Source organism: Camelina sativa, chromosome 7 (assembly GCF_030686135.1).
Source record: "Camelina sativa cultivar CO46 ecotype springtype chromosome 7, ASM3068613v1".
Classification (NCBI taxonomy): domain Eukaryota; kingdom Viridiplantae; phylum Streptophyta; class Magnoliopsida; order Brassicales; family Brassicaceae; genus Camelina; species Camelina sativa.
The window spans coordinates 25,591,161-25,613,487 of record NC_141886.1 but is presented as its reverse complement, the minus strand read 5'-3'; the positions used below and the strand labels follow the sequence as shown (position 1 = coordinate 25,613,487).

Sequence of the window (22,327 nt, the reverse complement as noted above, 5' to 3'; positions counted from 1 at the left end):
GATTACAAAAGTACACGGATCTAATCTAACTTTGATACTATTTTAGTAAATAGTATGCGGATCTAATCTAACTTTTATACTATTTTAGTAAACATAGCTTCAAACTCAAAAACTGGCAGTTAGTAGAAAGATATGTATTTTATATATTACACCACAAATTTCTAAAAATCAATTTTCTTTTTTTCTTAAGAAAAAACAGTTTTATATTTAGAAGAAATCAAAATAATATAGAGAGAAGTAGAGAACAATTTTTTTTTTAAGGTAGCTTCAGTTCAGATTTAGGTCTTTATATCCTGACTGTAATAACAAGAACTTCATGAATTGGATGTCTGATGTCTGTCTACTCCTGCAAGCCCATTGAAGATAGAGAGATGCATGGGTGAGCGAGAGCCCATACATAAAGAACATTAACAAGTCCACCACCCTTCAAAATTTCCTAATGGCGCATCAGGTAAGTATTAAGTATAATATAAGTTCCTTTGAGACAAGTCCACATACTCACATGTGTCACACATACACCAATTTTCGATTATTTAATTTTTTTTTTGTGCAACACAATTGTGTTGTGTCCATCGAAACTCGAAAGAATCTTTAATTTGATTTATCTGAGTTTTAGTATTATGAAGATTTCAGAATTTATGATTATATATCCTGCAGGACTATTATTTAACAAAAAATGGAAAAAGAAAAAAATACTAGTAAAAAAAGAAAAATATTTCTACTAACATACGCCTCAAAAATTCCACTTTAGCATTGTATGTATCTCAAGAAGAATGAAGATCTCTACTTCTTCAGCTCTCTCTTCAATCATCCTCTGCTTGCTCCCGTCAACAAAATTTACGAGCTTTCTACCATCTTCGAATCCCTCTTCATACAAAGTTAGGTTTTTTAAATTAAAAAAAATTCAATTCCTTTGCTTGGATCCTAAGAAAAAAAACAAAGGAAAGAAAGAGAAATGAAAAAACCCAAATTGTCAAAAGTGGAAAAAATCGACAAGATTGATCTGTTCTCCGCAGAGATCGATTCGTGTGATAATGGCAATTGGGTTTCTCTATCTTCTTATCGTCTCAGTAGAGATACCTCTCGTTTTCAAATCCTGGTCCAGCAGCTCCATCTCCATTGAATCTCTTTCTCGACTCGAGAGCGAGCAAGAGCCCCTAGTCGTCACAATCCCTAATCCTCCTCCGTTGAAGCCGGTTTCGTACCCTAATTCGGACTCCACCATTGTTAACCGGACGGACCAGAACAAGGTCCGTGAGCATCACCGTGGTCTGCTCTCAAGCTTGAGATTTGATTCGGAAACTTTCGACCCGAGTAGCAAAGACGGGTCAGTGGAGCTTCACAAGTCAGCCAAGGAAGCTTGGCAGCTAGGTCGAAAGCTATGGAAGGAGCTCGAATCAGGAAGGCTTGAGAAGCTAGTGGAGAAGCCTGAGAAGAACAAATCTGATTCATGTCCACATTCGGTTTCGTTAACCGGGTCGGAATTTATGAACCGGGAGAACAAACTGATGGAGCTGCCGTGTGGTTTGACGTTGGGTTCGCATATAACCTTAGTGGGAAGGCCAAGGAAAAGCCATCCCAAGGATGGAGATTGGTCTAAGTTGGTGTCCCAGTTTGTGATAGAGCTACAAGGTTTAAAGACTGTTGAAGGAGAGGATCCTCCTCGGATTCTGCATTTCAATCCCAGGCTTAAGGGAGATTGGAGCAAAAAACCTGTGATTGAGCAGAACAGTTGCTATAGGATGCAATGGGGACCTGCACAACGATGCGAAGGGTGGAAGTCAAGAGATGAGGAAGAGACTGGTGAGGTCTTTTCTTTTGTTTATTTGGTATTCGGTTTGTGATCCATTAGAAGCTAGGAAATGATTATGTTGAAAAAGTTATGGATTTTGTCACCTGTTGAGTAATACTTTAGTGTGGCTACTACAGTTGATAGTCATGTCAAGTGTGAGAAGTGGATCCGTGATGATGATAACTACTCAGAAGGGTCGAGGGCAAGATGGTGGTTAAATAGACTTATAGGAAGGAGAAAAAGGGTTAAAGTAGAATGGCCGTTTCCTTTTGTAGAAGAGAAGCTGTTTGTTCTAACTCTTAGCGCCGGTTTAGAGGGTTACCATATCAATGTTGATGGAAAGCATGTTACATCTTTCCCTTATCGCACTGTGAGTATATATCCTAATCCTTTTCTACAGTATTGTGTCATGTGATACATAATAGTGCAGATCGTAGAGTGAGTTAGCATGTTACATCTTTCCCTTATCGCACTGTGAGTATATATCCTCTTTTTTCTTATTTTTTGTTGTTGTGTATGTGTATGATAGGGTTTCACCCTCGAGGATGCAACAGGGCTAACCGTAAATGGAGACATTGATGTTCATTCTGTTTTTGTTGCCTCTCTGCCAACATCACATCCTAGCTTTGCTCCCCAAAGGCATCTCGAGTTGTCAAAGAGATGGCAGGCCCCTGTAGTTCCCGATGGGCCTGTGGAGCTCTTTATCGGCATCCTTTCCGCAGGCAATCATTTCTCTGAGCGGATGGCCGTGAGGAAATCCTGGATGCAGCATGTTCTTATTACATCTGCAAAAGTTGTTGCTCGTTTCTTTGTGGCGCTGGTAAGTTGGATTTTACATTTTTCAGCAAGTCATGAAAGCAAATTTTACTAGAGTGTTCAACAAAATGCAACCGTGACATAAATAAAGTAGTGTTGAAGACAGTGGGGAACATTAATTTTTTTTTTTGCGTGATGTGCATTTTACAGCATGGGAGAAAGGAGGTGAATGTGGAATTGAAGAAAGAAGCAGAGTATTTTGGGGACATTGTACTTGTTCCTTACATGGATAGCTATGATCTTGTCGTGCTAAAAACTGTTGCCATATGTGAACACGGAGTGAGTTATCAGATTTTATATAGGTCGTGCTTCTGCAGAATCGTTCTTGATTTAGTGTTTCTGTGGAGTTGATTGTTGAGAATTGACTTTGATTGGTGCAGGCTCTTGCATTCTCTGCAAAGAACATAATGAAGTGTGACGATGATACATTTGTAAAACTTGGTGCTGTGATTAATGAAGTGAAAAAGGTACCCGAAGGTAGAAGCCTGTACATTGGTAACATGAATTATTACCACAAACCTCTCCGTGGTGGTAAATGGGCAGTCACATACGAGGTAAATTCCTTTATATGCTGCATATTGCATGAAATAGTGTAACGATTTTAATTGTTTGTTTATAAACTCTTCTTTAGTGTGTCAGTTCTATGGATACTTTGATGATTTTCACTCATTTATTCATTTACGTATTGGGGGTGATATCAGGAATGGCCAGAGGAGGACTACCCGCCCTACGCAAATGGACCTGGATATGTTCTATCTTCTGACATTGCACGCTTCATTGTGGAAGAGTTTGAGAGACATAAATTACGGGTAAGCAGACGAGGGAATCAAACCAATTATACATTTTCTTTTTCATTTCTCATTCTCTGTTGTTGAAAATGTCATTTGTTCACATACACCAGTTGTTCAAGATGGAGGACGTGAGTGTTGGAATGTGGGTTGAGCATTTCAAGAACACAACAAACCCAGTGGATTACAGGCACAGTCTGAGATTTTGTCAGTTTGGCTGTGTTGAAAACTACTACACAGCTCATTACCAGTCGCCGAGACAGATGATATGCTTATGGGATAAGCTCTTAAGACAGAACAAGCCCGAGTGTTGTAACATGAGATGATCTCTTGAGGAAACAGTTACGTTTTCTGAGATATATAACATGCCTTCAAGCTTGCTGCAGAAAGCCAGGGCAAATTAAGAAATCAATTTTGCAAGCTCATCACACAGAGAGAGAAAGAGAGCCTGGACTTGATTCTATTGGTCTGCAGCTTCAAGCCTTCTGATACGTTGAAGAACTGGGGACACGAGAACAGGGAGTAGGGAAGAAAACATAGAGAATCACTTTATTTTTATTTATATGTATAAACCCATTTCTTAATCTGAATGGAAATTTTTTTTTATTTCGTTTTGTCTTTCGACTTCATAACACAACTGCGGAGCAAGAAACAGTTCGTGGCCTTAAAAGGATTCTTTATGACTGAACAATACATGTTCTTTTTGGTTAATACAAATTACAAAGTAATAGCTAAAAGATAACTCAGAGATAACATTCAACAGTGAAACATAATCTACATACCTGAGGATTCAACGCTGTCGTTCCTTAAAGGCTGTCATTTTTGAGTTTTGTGTCCCCTTCTGTTCTATGAATTGCTATTATGTACTGTATATCTAAGGATTTGTGAAGAAAATGTTTGTGTAAATATTATATCTTTGGTTTCATTCATCATACATGTATTCTCTCAAAAACATCCCGAACATACAATTCAATAACAAAACACAAACAAGAAACAAGTTTTGAAAAAACTAGTTTAATGAACCTAGCAGAATCAAAGACAGAGACACGAATAAAACCATCAAGCTTCCATAGAAACCATTCATATGCTTATAACAAGAAGACGATGATGAAGAAGGTGAACTTGAGGGACCGGGATTTCTTCTAGCTGCTGTGGAGTTCTCTTTGGAGCAAGTCAAGTTGCAACGGCTCGGCCTAACCACTCTATAGACACCGTTGCTTGTGAGTAAGTAGATGTCTTTGTTGTTATCTTCACCAAAGGAGAAGACATAGCCTAGAGATGGCCCTGAACTTCCCGGAGAATCACTGCATTTCATAGGTGAGTCGTCGGCGCAGTTGAAGGTTGTTCTGTTGCTCACAAAGTTCCCGCTATTAGCAGGCGTTTCAATCCCCGCCCACACGCCATTTCCATATAGATCAGCATACACGTACCTGCACAAGAAAAAAATTATTATTATTTCAAAAGGTTTTGTAACTATATGAATGTGAGAGCCACAAGAGAGAGTGTATGTTGGCTCACATTCCAGCTGTGCAAGGATCAGTCTCTGATCTATAGAAGTATCCTCCAGTGATTGAAGCTGATTTTCCACTTGAGTCAACTTCAGAGTGGTTGTAACCCATCACAGGAAGTATCGTGTTTACTGACTTAGCAGATGTGTTTCCTCCAGGGGATGACTCCGGATGGAAAATATTTGGGCCTTCGTAAACACGCCAACCGTAGTTTCCTCCTTTGGTAATGAGATCCACCTCTTCATATGTGTCCTATATTAACAGATAAACATATCAAGAACAATGGAAGACTGCAAAGAAAAAACAGACAAACTGATTGTTGAAACCAGCTATTACCTGTCCAACATCAGCACACATGAAGTAAGAAGGTCTAGAAGAATCAAAGCTGCATCTCCATGGGTTTCTCAATCCAACAGCCCATATTTCAGGTTCAAGATCTTTGTCTTCACGGAAAGGGTTGTCTTTTGGTATAGAGTAGTTTCCCCATAAACCCATTTTGGAGATCTCAGAAGCACCTGAAGACATTTTTGGACCTTGGTAAATGACAAAGAACATTCATATAATGCTGTGTTTTTGCATCACATGTTGCAGATTCAGCTACTACTTAAACAAAAGGCAAAGTATACCCACTAGGAATGTTATCTACGTCAAGCCTCATGATCTTTCCTAGCAACGATTTCTTGTTCTGTGAGAAATTATACGGGTCTGCGCCTCCGCCTCCATCTCCCATCATGAAGTATAGGTATCCATCTGGACCAAAGAGAATCTGTCCAGCATGGTGAGATGTGAAAGGAAGTCCCATTGTGAAAATCCTCCTGACTTCTGTTGGCTTAGCGTTCTTTGCCTGAACAGTGGGAAAAAGCTTAAGGCTCTATGACAAACAACAAAAGTTTAAGATGCTGAAAAGGGGAAAAGAAAAGTATATACCTTAGAAGGGTCGGGCGAGGTACCATTGGTTGTATACTCAGCTATTACGGTTTGGTATTGGCATGGTTGTGATCCACTGTCAGGAGTTATTTTGGAAGGATCACAGTTGACATCGGAGTTACATGAGCACCTTCCAGTACATCCCGGCCACTTGGACTTATCACAATTGAAAGAAGCGAAGAACCGTCCATTTTGAGCAAATTTTGGATGAAAAGCCATTCCCATCATCCCAAACTCAGTATCAAAATGAATCTCATCAGTCAAATCCACAAACGGACTAGATGGATCCACATCCAATACCTCGCCTGAATCCTGATCCGGTATACCAGCCAAGAATACTATTCCAGGTTGTGTAGAGAAGAAAGCACGGTTGGAGCCATCAGGGTGAGGAACCATGTTGAGGTAAGAACCGTTCCCGATTTTCTCAAGGCATAGACCAGAAGGCGGCTTGACAGGAGTAGTGTCATTAAGAGTAACAGGCTCACCTTTGAAGCAAACAGTTTCATTGGAGCTAGCTCCACCAAAGGCACTGCAGAAATCGGTTTTGGACTGCCACAGATCAGCAAGCTTGGAGGTATTGTTATTTGATGGCGCTCCAGCTCGGCCTTGCAAAGAGGCAGCGAAAAGAGAACCCGATATGGAGACGTTTTGACATGTCTCCCATGTGTCAGAGCAAAAGTCCGTTGTGGAATCTGCTGAGCTGCTGGTAGAGTTGCAGAGGATTGGAACAGACTGTTGATCTGAATTATCTCTGAATAAGTCCGATGAATAAGGATCGCATTTCTGTAACATCAAGAGTAAGAACTTAGAACACAATTCCTCTTCTGCATATTCTTTTTCAAACAAAAACAGGACAATGGTTCCAAACTAATGAGGTTAAAAGTGGTTACAGATTGAAGTAAAATTATGTATTGAGTGTTGCATAATGAAACCATTTGAAGAATTTTTCAGAGATACAAGATAAGATTGTACTTACAGCACAAAGGATTGACTTTACAACAGAAGCACAACCCTTGTCGGAAATGTTCATAGCTTGGAATTGCTTATTCAAATTGGAATCTTCCATCGTATTGCAGCATGTCTTTACTTTGTAAGGACAAAAGCTCAATGTCGAATTCACCTCCAAAGGAGCTCCTGCAAAAAAAAAAAAAAAAATTGACCACTACATCAAATCAAGAATAGCAGAACTAAAATAAAATCAGTAGGATAACAAAAAAAAACTCACTTGAATCGGAACAAAGAGGAAGAGCCAAGGAAGAAAGAGCGAAGCATGATGACAGGAACAAACAGAAGAAGAACTGATGAAGCCTCATGGTGTCTCAGAAGAGACAAATCTTGAGGCTTATGGATAATGACAGTGGAAGAGAGAGAGAGAGAGCGAATCAAGAAAGAAGATGAAAAGAAAACTCTATTTTATACATCCTGATCTCTCAGGACAAGAAGACAAGAGAGATATGATTGAGAAGCAAATAATAAAAATTAGTTTGTTTGACTCTGCAGACAGAATAAATGAAACTGCGATGGCGTTTACTGTCTTCCCTGACTACCAACAACCATATCCCCAGAAATCTCTCGTCTGATGTAATAATTAATGAATATTATCATGTTCGTTTTGAATTTTTCAACTTTCTCGTGTCACAGAGAGAGATACGATGCACAAAGTTTGTGTCATTTTCTTTGCTTTGCTGCTAGCTTTTGATTTACAGCTCCTCTCTCATTCACGGGACTATCATCGTCTTCAGATTAGAAAGTCAAAGTAGTTGACTTCTTACCTCTGGGTTTTGGATTTCTAGGAACACTTATTGGAGTTCGAAAAGTAGGTTTGAAGTTGGTAGAGAAAAAAAAAAGCATTTGTCTTCTTCAAGTTCTCTTCCATTTAAGGCTACAAAACTACTTTTCATTCCAAAGTCATAACTTGTTTTTCCTACTAATAAAGTAATTACGTTGACGTTATAAACAGTGAAATGCATTGAATAGTGTTGGTGAATGGTGATTGGTTTTTAGATTAGTCTGAATAATGAATGAATGACTGAGACTTGATGGCCTGCAGTATTATTTAAATGCATAGAGCATAGTTTATCAACAAATTTGAATTTTTATAAAATTACAACATTATTGGGGGATCCGAGATGTCTATACACTTCACAAAACTCACATTTGTGGAAGAAACTACAAAAAAAGAAAGAGAGACAAAGATCTCATCTTTCTTTCTTCCCATCTCTAAACACACACACACACACTTGATGAAAACATAACTTGCAATTAACTTAATAGGTAAAGTATTTGATGTGTACCTCTGGGAAGCAGTATTTGTATTTTTCTTTCTGAAGTATAGTATTCACAAGAACTCTATCGACGATGCAACCTCTTTATAAGGATCTGTCGATATAGCGCCTTTGTCCTAAAGAACAGTACAACGGCAACCAAAAACCCGAAGAAGGCAACAGACGCCATTATAATATATGACAGCCTGAAGCAGTGAGAGCCATAACATGTGTTCCCTTCTCCAGAAGCAGTCTTGTCATAGAAATAACCGATCAATCTTACAGAGAAAATATAGGAACCAATGGGACTAGCCACGGATATGGTGTTGAAGATGGTTCCCATGTGGCGGACCCCGAATAATTCAGAGGTGATTGTAGGCATCAATGACCACTGTGAACCATAACAAACGCCAACTATAACAGAACCAACATAGAGGTTTCCGTGAAAACCAGAGGCTATGATTAGGTGGCCTATGGTCATCGTTCCAAGTGTTGCAGCCATTAGCAAAGGACGTGGCCATCCTTTTTTGTGCAGCAATGCATCTGAGGCATAACCAGCTCCAAACCTACCAATAAAGTTCCATATACTCCACAAGGAGACCAGTGAATTTATCTCAACAGATGAGTATCGAAGAGACTCGCCTATTTGTCGAATGTTGTTTATCGTCGAAAGTCCAGAGCCCATTCCACAAATCATGGCAAGAAACAACAACCAGAAGCTTAGGTTTTTCATAGCTTGCAGAAGATTCAGGTTCTCATTCATACCAGAATCTACTCTATTGTCTCCTTCAGAACTTTGGTTACCGGAGGTTGTTGCCTTTGGGCTGCTAACGAGAGGGGAATAATCCTGTGGTGCTGTTTTTTCAATGCCGTCTTGTTGTGCTCTTCTCGCAATAAGTAGAGGCAAGGCAAGCAGGACGAGTAGACATACCAGTGTGACAACATTGGCCCATGATGACAAACCAAAGGTGTTCTTCAATATGATAACGATCATAAGATAAGCTGCAATGATTAGAGATACAGCTGAAAGACCATTTAAATGCTTTTTATCATCGGCTACGCTTGTCTCATAGATCCTGACTAGAGGCATGACCAAGAGTGAGAGCACTGTTGGTGTTACTGCCAGTAGAAGAATGAAGCTCGCTGGATCTCCAGCACACACTGTCTCGTACAGTTGAATCAATATCGCTCCACTTAGACCAAGAAAACCCTGCAAAGAAAGAATTAGTGATAAGCTTGGATGCTTCACCGTAATTATAAACAAACTGAAACCGTGTCAACAGTATAAAAGCATATTCAAAACTGACCAATTTATACAAAGACCATGACCTTCTTAATAGAAATACATCATGTTATCAAGTACCAAATGTACTTCAATCAAAAGTTTCCTATGGCATTTTACACTGAGTCAATCCACGACATAACCTTTCTTTTTGTCAAACTCCAAGACATAAACTTAAGTCTGATAAATCAACTAGATACATAAGCCAAAATTCTCCAAAACTCCTGTCAAAAATCTAAGATTCCCAAAAAGATGGAATCAACAGAAAATCATCTACATCCCACAAAACTTTCAGCTTGCATCAGTTAGCACTCACAAGTCACAACCACTATAGTATGTGGAGAAAATTTTCCAGATTAGAAACCATGAATCTCCCAGTGTTGATATATACTAAACCAAATGGGGTTTAAAAGAAGTTACTACTCTCAAAAGTGGAGGTTGCATTCACATTCACATTTAAAAGGTTAACCAGAAAAGAACAAATATTTGCCAAGCAGTAGGTCCTACACTTATGATACACAATTTCGACTCTTTTTTACGTCAGACGTCAGATCACGATTCATAATGTCAGTGTGGATTCAAAATGTCAGATCCCCATTTATACCCTACCAGGATCATAATAGTCGTATACTGATCATTTTAGGTCCCAAGGAAACTTAAAGCATGATCCAACAATTACAGATTCATTCAAGATACGGACAAATTTAAAGACTACAGTAAAAAAAAAAAATCACCTTCATAATGCCGACGGCTGTACCACCATAGTCAGCGAAATTCTCAACGGCACTAACGACATTAGCCGTATTGAAGAACGTTTGCGACTGAGATGCTAACAACATAAAGAGACACATCAACGGCACCGGCGGCTTCGAAATCAGCCCGGTAACGGAGGCCCAGATGAGAAAATAACCGGCGAAGCATTGAATTGCCCCAATAGCAAGCACCAGCCAAGGCCCTCCTGCGCCTCCTCCGGTTCCGCCTCCCCGTCCACGTCGGCGATTTGATGTAGCGTATGTATACAAAAGCCCGGAGAAAACCCCGGCGTTAGCTCCGATGTCCTTGAAGACGGAGACGGTGTCGAGGGTGGATTGATCGTACGATTGAGTCGATTTCAAGACGGCGGAATAGATACTGAAGGTGTAGGAACCGCCGCTTGTGCACTGCATCCATATACTAGCCGCCATAGCCACCCATTTCGTCCTCATCGCTTCCATCGCCGCCAATTAATTTACCCACCAGCTTTCTCGCCGGTAGAAAGAAGAAGCGAAGACGATCACGAATTTAATTTTATTGTTGGACCAACATTTTTTAATAATCATAATTAAACTTAAATGGGCTGATGATGTTGTGATGAGCCCATATAGTAAATGTGGGCCCAATAAATTGGAATGTCACGTGGAGTCATGTGGATAACACACGAAATGCACAAGACGGCTCGTGGAAGAGAGAAGACGGGAACGAACGAGATTAAAGAAACGGAGTCAACGTGGGCATGGGGACAACTGTACGGCCGGCCAAGGTCATGCCATTTTTTGCATTAACACGTACGCGGAAATTGGACCACTCTTTTTTTATAATATAATTAAATTACGAGGGCTGACTCAGCTAAATTTCCGGCACATCACGAGGTTTACAAATATCAAAATTTGTTAATTAACAAATTCAATTGGACTGTTAATAATTTTCTACATGTCGGATCCTGCATTACAGTTAAACAACTACAATTAATTGTTTTCCCCTATAAATATTATGAGTAAGTTACGACGTTGGAGAAATAAACAAATCTTGAACAGTTGACAAGAAGCAAATTTTTTTTTTTTTTTCCCTCTGATTTAAAAAATTTGGTAAATGATGTTGAACAATTGTAAATGATACTATGATCTATTATCTCCATTCATGAGATAATTCTTCTTTAAGAAAACAAAAATCAGGATTTTACGTATGAATTTTTCATCACAATCTATACTTTTTTTCTTTGGTAGAGACAATGAAAATAAAACAGAAAACACAAATAGTAGTAAAAAAAGAGACAAAACAGATATTTAAAAGAAAAGAACTTTAAATCCCGCCACAGTATGATAGTAGCATTAAGCTTTGGTTGGTTATATTACAGGTGCAACGTCTCGGTCACTTCCAATATAATAAAACCTTTAAAAAATCCCACATTGATTTTAAAATTCGGGTAACTTGAGTGACGACTATGAAGATGATTCAGGCCTTACAAATCCTTCCTCTTAACTCATCAACTCGGTTCTTTCTTCTTTCCTTGTTTTTCTTTTTCTTTTTCTTCTCCTTCACTTCACGACAAGACCAACGCAAGTTTGATTCTCACGGCGGTTGATGGGAGGCGGACATCTTCATTCCCTTCCGCCGGAAAATGTTTCCGTTTCTTCTCCTGCGGTTACCGTCGGAAACACCAAACTTTCCGATGCTCCAGTTCTTTTCTTTGTTTACTGCCACAAAGCTTTCCGTGCTCAGCTGGTGGACCTTCGATGTTTAGCTACCGACGCCGCAGAAACTGATTCCTTTAGCCGTGAAGATCTAGCGGTGGAGTTACGCCGCAAGTTTGAGTTCTTGAAGCTTATATATAAGTATCATAGCGCAGCTGAAGATGAGGTTAGGTTTTATCAACTTTACTCTGTTTTTCTAATTTCATTTTGCCCCTGCTTCATATGTCACAAGTTGAATTCGAATATATATAGTCCATTGATCTTGGTTAGTCCTTGTCAAATGTTTGTGAATCTTTAATTAATGATGTCAAGACTCTGACTTATAGATTTGGAATGTTTTTTTACTGGCGGCAGGTTATATTTTTGGCGCTTGATGCACGAGTGAAGAACATAATTTCTAATTATTCGCTTGAGCATGCTGGCACAGATGATCTCTTCACCTCAGTTTTCCATTGGCTACATGTTCTTGAAGAGGGCATAGGAACCAGAAGTGATGTTCTTCGTCAAGTTTTACTATGCATAGGCACCATTCAGTCATCCATATGCCAACATATGCTTAAAGAAGAGTTGCAGGTACAATTAAAAATGGTTATAGCATATGTTATAAAAACAACAGCTTTTGATGGAAATAACATCTACTTGACTATTTCAGTTATAGAATAATTGGTTAAAGTTGATCAGGCTTATAACTTCACGCTTCATGCAGGTCTTTCCTTTGTTAATTGAGAAGTTCTCTTTCCGAGAGCAGGCTTCACTTGTGTGGCAATTCATTTGTAGTGTTCCAGTAATGGTTCTGGAAGAATTTTTGCCATGGATGATGTCTTATCTCTCTCACGACGAGAGAATTGTAACTGAGAATTGTATTAAAGATGTCGTCCCCAATGGAGACTCATTACAACAGGTATATGTTCCCTTTTGCTGAGACTATGTTTTACTTCTATCTTCGTGATTCTGATAAAAATGATACAATTTTTTCTAAAGGTCATATGCTCTTGGCTACTTGAAAAGAGTCAATCTTGTTGTGGGATTCCTTCAGAGATCATTAAAGGAGTCCACTATGTAGATGTGTCTAAAAATATGAAGAAATCACCACTTCATGAGACACATGAGTCCAACGGATGTTTTCAACGCTTTTGGCAGTGGAGTAAAAAATCCCTATCTATTCCAAATGTAGGACACAGCCCGATTCATGGTCTTCATCTTTTTCAAAACGCAATCGAAAAAGATTTGAGAGACATTCAAGAAGGATTATGCCAAGCAAAGTTCCCAAGCCTTCTTTTGGACCTTGATGTACTGATGGCTCGATTAAACTTCCTTGCTGATGTCCTTGTTTCTTACAGGTAATAGTTTTGTTGGATATAACTTGATTTTTTCACTTTGGTATGGTGCATACTCTCTTAAAACATGTTTGTTTTTCTTCCTTAGATAAGATTTTGTTTTGTTGCAGCAATGCATATAAAAAGTTCTTTCACCCGGTGTTAGAAGAAATGACAGATCACCACTCTTCAACAGCCGTACAATTCACCATAGATGACTGTCTCGAGAATTTTCAGAGATTGCTATACAAAAGTGCTGGTGAGAAAGCAAGGACAGATCATTTTCTACTTCAGCTTCAGGATGAACTTGAGTCTCTTATAGTCCAAGTAACCAAGCAATTTTCCGTACAGAGAACAAAGGTAAACTTTATGACACTCCTCTAAAAACTTCGTGCAAGTCTTATGAATATTGTATCTAACATTTTTACTCTCATTGTTCACCAGGTCTTCCCTATCATCAGCAAGAATTGCAACCATGAAATGCAACAACAACTCCTATACACAAGCATTCATGTCTTACCTCTTGGATTGCTAAAGTGTGTCATACTTTGGTTTTCTGCTCATTTGTCAGAAGAAGAATCTCAATCCATTCTTCTTTTCTTAAGTATGGAAGATTTCTCTTCCAACAAATCATTTGCACGCCTCTTGTTGCAGTGGCTTCGCTTTGGCTACTCCGGCAAAACATCTGTTGAAAGTTTTTGGAAACAGCTGTCTGTAATGTTCAAAGTAAGATGCTCCTGCCAAAAAGAGAACAATGAAGAAGCATCTGGATCTGTTTCCAACCAAGCACAGCTGGAACCATGCAAAGGATCTAAAGATGATTTGTTTGTTTGTCCTTGGAAGAAAAATAAGTCTTCATCCTGCTTACTGTCAACTGATACAGGTGCTGGAGACATGTATGAGACACCTTACTCTAGTCGAATGAATCAGCAAATGATTTTCTCAGGAAAGCATAAGCCTCCTCTCCATCTTCCTGAATTTTTTGGTGAAAAGAACACGGATGATCCCCTCATTATGGACGTTAAACCAATTGACCTCCTTTTCTTCTTCCACAAGGCAATGAAGATGGATTTGGACTATCTTGTTTGTGGATCAGCAAGATTGGCAACCGACTTTCGTTTCCTCAAGGAGTTTCACCAGCGATTCCATATGATAAAGTTCTTGTATCAGATACATTCTGATGCAGAGGATGAGATTGCGTTTCCAGCATTGGAGGCCAAGGGACAACTAAAAAACATTAGTCACTCATTTAGCATTGATCATGAGCTAGAAACTAAACACTTTGATAAAGTTTCATTCATTTTGAATGAGATGTCAGAACTGAACATGTTGGTTTCTACAATCAATTCTGGTGCAACAGACCACCGAAAAATGAAGTATGAGCGGTTATGTCTGAGTCTCCAAGAGATTTGCAAATCCATGCAAAAGTTATTGTCTGAGCATATCCAACATGAAGAAACTGAACTCTGGGGTCTATTCAGGAACTGTTTCGCTATTGAAGAGCAAGAAAAAATCATAGGGTGCATGCTGGGGAGAATAAGTGGGGAAATATTGCAGGATATGATACCCTGGTTGATGGAATCTTTGACCTCTGATGAACAGCTTGCAGCGATGTCCTTGTGGCGCCAAGCAACAAGGAAAACAATGTTTGTTGAATGGCTAACAGAATGGTACAACGGTCATGTTATACAAGATGAAGCAAGAGAAGCAAACAACAATCCATATGGGGATTCAGATCCACTTGAGATGGTCTGGGAATATCTATATGAAGCAACTACGGATGAGGACATAAGGAGAATTGGCAGGTACCTTGTCGAACTCCCAGAGACAGACTTGACAGGTATTTTGAATAAGCCACCTTCTAATAACAATGTAAAGGCTGGAAACAAAGAGGAAAAAGATTTGGAACGCTCAGAAAGTAAGAAGATGTGTTGTAGAGGATCTGAAAAGATGGGGGATAAAGAACAAAATGACATCAATTACGAGACAAGAGATCCTGCTCAGAATTTCCAAATGTCTCAGAAGGTTAGCAGGTTTGGTCAAGCCAAGAAATATGAACAATTGTTAACAATGAGTCAAGAAGAACTGGTGGTTTTGATTAAGAAAATATCATGCGACTCTTCCCTGGATCCTCAAAAGAAATCCTATATCAAGCAGAACTTATTAATGAGGTAAGCCATGCTACCTCTCTTTTGGTGTCATGTTTGTAACTTATTTTTATAAGTCTGTTTCGTCTTATACAATATCTCTATTAACATAAATATGTTAACTTTGGTGGTTAAATTTAAAAGATCATAGTCAAAATAGCTAAGATCATATTAAATTTGTCTTTCTTATATATATTTTGTTTTGATCACTCACATAAGGCACATAAATTCTTTCAGTCGATGGAATATCTTACAACGGACATACAATATGGAACCATCCTCTCTCTCAAGTAACATGGAAACATTTCCTGGTCAAGATCCATCATATCGAGATCCTCACAGTTTGATCTTCGGTTGCAATCACTACAAGAGGAATTGCAAGCTTCTTGCCCCTTGTTGCGACAAACTCTTCACATGTATCCGATGTCACGATGAAGAGGCTGATCACTCCGTGGATAGGTAGTAGCATCTTCTACTTTCATGCAAGGAGCTTCGATAATCTTGTTGGATCTTCAACCGTCTTTGTTTCTCTTGAATTCTTATGCAGGAAACAGATAACAAAGATGATGTGCATGAAATGCCTCTTGATTCAACCGATTGGTGCAAATTGCTCAAATACTTCGTGCAAGTCGTCAATGGGAAAATACTTTTGCAAAATTTGCAAATTATATGACGATGAAAGGTACTTATTATCCTCTTTTACCTTTAATTTTTTTGCAACTTATTATTAAAACTATGAAATGAAATTTTCTTAAAAGAACTTGTTATGCTACCTTTTTGGACCGAGTACTATCGGTAAAGGCTGAGAGTCATTGATTCTTTGTAACAGGAAAATTTATCACTGCCCTTATTGTAATCTCTGTCGAGTAGGGAAAGGATTGGGAATTGACTACTTCCATTGTATGAAATGCAATGCTTGCATGTCACGTACCTTAGTAGAGCACGTTTGCAGGGAAAAGTGCTTAGAAGATAATTGTCCGATTTGCCATGAGTACATTTTTACATCCAACTCTCCAGTGAAGGCTCTTCCTTGCGGCCACTTGATGCACTCCACATGCTTTCAGGTACTTAACTCTGTCACAATATGCTTTTGGGTAACAATGATAACTTGAAACACATTTATAAGATTACTTAAGCTTTGTTGTTTTTTTTATTATGTTTGTAGGAGTACACATGTTCACATTACACATGCCCTATCTGCAGCAAGTCGCTAGGAGATATGCAGGTTAGTTACACCATTTTCAATTATACAATGTTTTGTTTTCCCGGTAGAAGTTTAGTAATACTCTGAAACTGAATCAAGAACCGTCCCACACAGGTTTATTTTAAAATGTTAGACGCATTGCTTGCGGAAGAGAAGATGCCTGATGAATACTCCAATAAAAGTCAGGTTTAGATCTCTCTCTTTCTCCATATTATTACATAGAACAGAGCATATCTCTCTCTCTCTTTCTCTCTGTCTCTCTCCCCAGATGGAATATTAAGATGCAATGGTAACTGGTAAGACGGTTTGGTGCAGATCATACTGTGTAATGACTGTGGAAGGAAAGGAAATGTTCCTTACCATTGGCTCTACCACAAATGCACAACATGTGGCTCCTACAATTCAAGGCTCCTTTAGAACTTTCTCCAGTTTTTCTATTTCCATTTTCATAATAGTAGATTTAGCAATATATTTAGTACATTGCTGGTAAGAAGTCATTTTTGTAACATTTGATTGCTGTACAAAAATAAAACATACAAAAACTATTGCGAATGTTAATAAATTAGGGTCGTATCACCCTCAAATATTGATTTATATACTCCCATTACAACCCATTGTAAGAGGAGAAAGTGTTGACCTGAGGACAAACTCTGGAGATAAGTTCCAGTCATCACTAACCTTTTAACTTATGATATTACAAAACCAGACCACTGAGATTCTGTGAGAGGCTCAAAAAACTCAAGATGCCTTAAAAGAATAAAACAAACCACCTAATCTACAACTAGAGCAAATGCATTCTCTCAACATATGATTCAAGCAACCACTTCTTGAGAGGCTCTCCGCATTCTACAAAACAACATGAGTTCCCATTCTCAGTGAAAAACGGGAAGTTGAAGATGTTGAGCAATTCCTCAACTGCTTGTCTCACCATCGACGTGCCCGTGACTCTACTTCGTCTTCCCCAACCATTTACTATATCAATTCGTGAAGGACAGTCACCTGAAACCAACATCTGCTTACAGAACCATGCAAGTGTCCTTGAAAGTGTGATTATTGCAGTTCCTTCCGACATTACATGGAGATTGATAAGCCAATAGCTGCAGTTTTTCTCCCTCAATGTATTTGGATACACATTCTTAATTGCAGCCACTTCCCACATCGAGCCAGCCTCTTCTTTTAGACCTGACTTGTGGAGAAAATCCACTATTGCGTCCATGAGCCCCCGCTTGCTCTCTCTGTCCTCACTGTGCATAAAATCAAGAAAGTTGCTAACATGATCACGCACATTTTGGCCATCAGGACCTGCAGGTGGCATTTTAAGGAGAAACATGTGAGCCGGATGACCTGAGACTGCCATTAGCTGGCCACAAAATCCCATGTCAAAGTTTGAACGAGCATCTGTGCAACAACTCAATGGTAACGTATATGTCTGCAAAGAAGGATGTAGATCAAGCGTCAACATGCTCTGTAATAAGTTATAGGCTTCAGACATCCTGTGAACCCTAAGGAAAGTGCTGAGAAGGGAATTACATGTGGGAACATTAGGTCGAAGACCGGCGTGAATCATTGCTTGGTACCATTGCCAAGCTTTTTCCACACTGCCAGCTTTTCCCCACAAGTCCACCAAAAGACCATAAACCGGTTCATCAGAAACCCAATTCTTACGTTGCATCTCAGCAAAAACACCCTCTGCTTCCTCGAGAAATCCACAGTGACCAAACACCTCCATAACAAGACTGTATGTCACTTTGTCTGGTTGAAACCCGGCGTTTTGCATGTCTCGGTAGAGCTTCAACGCAGTCTCATAATTCCTCGCCTTGGCATGCAAAGCTATCATGATGTTGAATGTGACCAAATTAGGGGTACAACCTTGACCAACCATTTCACAAAAGAGCCTATGGGCAGCAGGTAAATGGCCTGCTTTTCCAAGATAGTTTATTATTACACTGTAGGTGAAAGTATCAGGAGAAAGACCCGCTGCTTGCATTCTCTGGTACATGTCCATGGCAACGTCAAGAAACCCAGCTTTGGCGTGGATGTCTATCAGGGTACAGTAAGTTACTCGGTCAGGCTCACATCTAGCCTCTTGCATTTGATTAAAAACATTCACAGCTTCATTCAGATAATTTGCACGGCCATAGCTATGGATAAGTCGGTTAAACATAACAGTATTTGGCTGACATCCATCTCTAACCATCTCATCAAGAAGCTTGTTTATCTCACCAAATTGCTTTGCACGACCAAGATTACCTACCATAGTGGTATAAGTATGCCCATCATGCTTAAAACCAAGCGCATTCACATAATTATCCATCTGCTTAAGAACTTGGTTTGCTTGGTATGCATCCATCCTGAAACCAAAATTGTGAAGAGCCTCTTCAGCAGCATGTCCCCATTTGAATCTCTGCAGTATACTAGAAACATTTTCGACAACATATCCAGGGTTACAATACTGCCTAGGTGTTGGAGCAGTCCCTGGAGTCACTCTCATCATTTCCTTTGAGGGTTTACAGAAACCTTCAACAGAGGATATCATCGTCCTGTCATCATAAGAATGCACATTATAGTCACAATTACCCGACGCATACCTAGTCGAGTCAATATTTGGTCTTTGTGGCATGTTTTTCCTTTTTCCAGAGACAGTGTTTGAGAGTAAATCATGAGCTGCAAACGACTTCTCTGCAACGTCATTTGATGCTTGCTTAGTACCTGGAGAGCTGTTTATAGGAACTCGGTCTGATGAATCATTGGAAGCGGACCTAGGGTAGACTTTAGCAAGGTGCTTTCTTCTGATGAATTTCACATTTGACGACTTAACACTCGAAATAGGCCCAGTAGGATCAACAATACAGCTTTTAGGCAAACCAACGACTTCAGTTCCATCTGATAAAGGGATCTTGTAGTTTGCTATATCTGACAATAAATTTACAGTTCCAATACCAGCCTTGACTATCTGATCCCCCACATCATTTTTAATAATAGCAGAAGCAAGATTTCCAGAATCTGCTTTCCCCGGCAAAGCAGGAGACGATACATGTTGCGGATGAAGAGATGGACGGGTGAAATGTTCAACCGTCTTTGGGACCACAAGTGGTTTAGCAGCTTCTACTGGTAATATATTTCCGGCTAGTCCAGCTGCTAAATTAGATGCTCTTTTAGCACCAGTATGTACAACTTCAGTCCTAATTTGCTGACGTTTTGAGACGCAACTTTCATCCTCAGGGGTTGTACAAGAGTTTCCATCAGCTGCACTAGGTCTCGTTCCGCTAATAAAAAAGGATCTTGCTGAACTGGAAAGATTACTAATGTGCTTTGCACGAATCATTGTCTGCAAAAACAAAATGAAGCACAAACTCTCAGAAAAAAGGCTAATATAGATTTAAAGATCTGGCAAGTAAAAGAAGAGTGTTCCCTTAAACTATCTTAGCAACCTATAACACTACCTGATATATATCTCACCAGAATTATGTCAACGGAGCCACCCTTGTTCGTGTAACCAAGCCATAAATTACAAAGCAAATTTACATTTTATTAGCCATTTAGCTTTCTTGTCCATAAAACAGTAAACACCTCTTTATCCCTTAAAAGTTATAACAAACTGAAATTTTGTGTACATTACTTATTCAAAGTCACCCTTAATCTTAGACCATCTCCAATGGTTTTTCTTATTTTTTCCTCTATAATAGAGGACCTTTATAATAGAGGTGAGTTTTACTCCAATGGTCTTCTATTCTCACCTCTAAAATAGAGATTGCTATTTTTTCCTCTATTTATAGAAAAACCTTTGTAAAAAAAAAAATAAGATTCCTCTATAAATAGAGGAAAAAAATAGCAATCTCTATTTTAGAGGTGAAAATAGAGGACCATTGGAGTAAAACTCCCCTAAACTCACCTCTATTATAATGTTCCTCTTATTATAATGTTTCTCTTTTATAGAGGTAAAAATAGAGGAGCATTGGAGATGCTCTTACATAATTCTCAGATTCTTTCAACCATTTAACAACTAGAAAAACTGAGCTTTTCAATTTTCATTTCAGCTTCTCCATGAAGTATCATCCTTTCACACACCAAGAATCCCAAAATTGCCAAAACTAGAATATAATTACAACAATGTCTATTGACAGAGCTGAAACAGACCAGCTACATTAGGCATTTTAAACCAGTCGCTCAAAAACATGTGCAGTGAAACCGAGCCTCGGTTAGAAACATTAAAATCTTGAAAAACATTGACCAACTCTAAAGAAACAGAGCTGAATTAGAGTCATCACTTATAACATACAGTCAAACGTTTTGAATACGTTCAATCTCAAAAAAATTAACTCTCATTGATTTAAACTGAGAACAATCCAAGTTCCAAGTTCCAAGCTCGATCGATATCACCGAAAAAACAAAGGAGAGTAACCCAAAAATAAGCAGCATTTATTACAAAGAAAGAAACAAAAATTCCATCGGAAGAAAAAAAAAGTAAAGAGCATAAGCACAGATCAGACAGAGACTACGACGTCACCTTCAAAACGGTGGTGTTTGACTTCCTCCGTCTGCTTCGTTTTCCCCAGACAACAAAAAATAAATTCAAGAGAAATGAGAATGAAAAAGAGAGAGATAGAAGAAAAAGGCCAATTTTGCCTTCTCCCCTCTGTGGCCGTCAAATATGGAAGCTTCAAGTTTGTTTTGCTCTCCAAGCAAATTGGGCACACACAAGCTACAAAAGTTATGACCTTTGCAAAGGTCACGACTTTTTTTTTTTTTTGTTTTTTGCTTTTTTCACTGAATTAAATAAATGTTTCCTTTTTTAACCTACCTACCTTTTCAACTATACTCCTAAATCTTTGTATTTATTAAAATAACATCACCATAAATGTTTTTATCCTATTATGAAAATTTGGAAACTCAAAAATCAAAATTATTATATCTGATCGATTCGATTACCATCTTAAGTTTTCGGTGATTCTTTCACATTCAATACTACTACATCTATACTAGTATTTTGCTCAAAAATATTTTTTGGAAATTTTTTACATTTAATGCATTGATTTTAATATTAGTTACCAAAAAATTTAAAATTAATTATAGGTAAGATTTATAAAAATAAGTAAATCTTTCTACCTCATTCAAACATAAATATATGATTCTTTTTCATTTTTATTTTTATTTATATTTAAATTATCTTGAATTATTCTATAATACATTTAGTTACTAAAATTTGTGATTTTTTCCAGCATATGATGTAATACAAAATTTAAAAAACGGACATATATTACTCAATAGATGAATAAAAAAATACGGGTACAATATCCCACATCGACTAAAAAAATTGGGCAATAGTTCATAGTCATACTATAAAAGAGACCAAAATGATTCATATTACATATGAGTATAAAGCTTGATTTATCAGGCATTCAAACTTAAAAAAACTTTTATTTGGTTGATTCTGGTTCTTTATTTTAAAGAGTTTTAAAAAGTTAAATATTATAAATATTTAAAACTTTTAAAAAGTTAAATATAATAAATATTTATATTTTATAAAAAGTATAAATATAATAATATTTATATTTTATAAAAAGTATAAATATTATAAATGTTTATATTTTTTTTGAAAGTTAAACTTTATATAATGTTAGAAGTATTAATAATATTTAAACGTTTATAAAGTTTCAAATATTATAAATATTTAAACTTTATAAGAAGTTTAAATATTATAAATATTTCAACTTTTAAAAAAAGTTAGAAGATCTTTAAAATATTAATAATATATTTAAATTTTTACGAAACTTCAAATATGAGAAATACTCAACCGTTTTAAGAATTTCAGTCATTATAAATATTTAAACTT

The 22,327-nt window shown here is 38.0% G+C and overlaps 4 protein-coding genes and 1 pseudogene across 6 annotated transcripts; 2 read left to right on the top strand and 3 right to left on the bottom strand.

Annotated features, from left to right (window-relative positions):
- The first annotated feature begins 818 nt into the window (after positions 1 to 818).
- Positions 819 to 4,002, top strand: LOC104702208 (hydroxyproline O-galactosyltransferase GALT5). The gene is given in 8 exon segments (XM_010418035.2): positions 819 to 1,006; positions 1,008 to 1,803; positions 1,930 to 2,162; positions 2,322 to 2,612; positions 2,759 to 2,887; positions 2,989 to 3,162; positions 3,310 to 3,417; positions 3,510 to 4,002. Coding segments are annotated over 8 exon segments (1,995 nt in total). The 5' UTR covers positions 819 to 955; the 3' UTR covers positions 3,723 to 4,002.
- Positions 4,003 to 4,277: 275 nt separating this feature from the next.
- Positions 4,278 to 7,757, bottom strand: LOC104702207 (HIPL1 protein). Of its 2 annotated transcripts, none has more exons than XR_015562366.1 (7): positions 7,057 to 7,677; positions 6,808 to 6,965; positions 5,832 to 6,614; positions 5,531 to 5,748; positions 5,241 to 5,419; positions 4,915 to 5,156; positions 4,278 to 4,826 (listed from the first exon to the last, which is right to left on the bottom strand). XR_015562366.1 is itself a non-coding variant. In XM_010418034.3 (7 exons), exons 1-7 carry the CDS (start codon positions 7,142 to 7,144, stop codon positions 4,406 to 4,408), a joined length of 2,085 nt encoding a protein of 694 aa, XP_010416336.2. In that variant the 5' UTR covers positions 7,145 to 7,757; the 3' UTR covers positions 4,278 to 4,405. The 2 variants fall into 2 exon arrangements, 1 of the variants encoding a protein (XP_010416336.2); XM_010418034.3 differs by having other exon boundaries at positions 5,535 to 5,748; positions 7,057 to 7,757.
- Positions 7,758 to 7,906: 149 nt separating this feature from the next.
- On the bottom strand, positions 7,907 to 10,706 carry LOC104702206 (protein NUCLEAR FUSION DEFECTIVE 4). The gene is made up of 2 exons (XM_010418032.3): positions 10,112 to 10,706; positions 7,907 to 9,305 (listed from the first exon to the last, which is right to left on the bottom strand). Exons 1-2 carry the CDS (start codon positions 10,589 to 10,591, stop codon positions 8,181 to 8,183), a joined length of 1,605 nt encoding a protein of 534 aa, XP_010416334.1. The 5' UTR covers positions 10,592 to 10,706; the 3' UTR covers positions 7,907 to 8,180.
- An 851-nt stretch (positions 10,707 to 11,557) lies between these two features.
- Positions 11,558 to 17,088, top strand: LOC104702205 (zinc finger protein BRUTUS-like At1g74770). The gene is made up of 12 exons (XM_010418031.3): positions 11,558 to 11,993; positions 12,182 to 12,400; positions 12,534 to 12,728; positions 12,809 to 13,167; positions 13,275 to 13,503; positions 13,588 to 15,314; positions 15,528 to 15,749; positions 15,838 to 15,972; positions 16,120 to 16,354; positions 16,456 to 16,515; positions 16,609 to 16,680; positions 16,810 to 17,088. Exons 1-12 carry the CDS (start codon positions 11,718 to 11,720, stop codon positions 16,909 to 16,911), a joined length of 3,831 nt encoding a protein of 1,276 aa, XP_010416333.1. The 5' UTR covers positions 11,558 to 11,717; the 3' UTR covers positions 16,912 to 17,088.
- On the bottom strand, positions 17,047 to 21,230 carry LOC104702203 (pentatricopeptide repeat-containing protein At1g74750 pseudogene; annotated as a pseudogene). Its single transcript, XR_015562363.1, has 2 exons — positions 21,002 to 21,230; positions 17,047 to 19,822 (listed from the first exon to the last, which is right to left on the bottom strand). The product of XR_015562363.1 is annotated as a pentatricopeptide repeat-containing protein At1g74750 pseudogene (transcript).
- Positions 21,231 to 22,327: the final 1,097 nt, after the last annotated feature.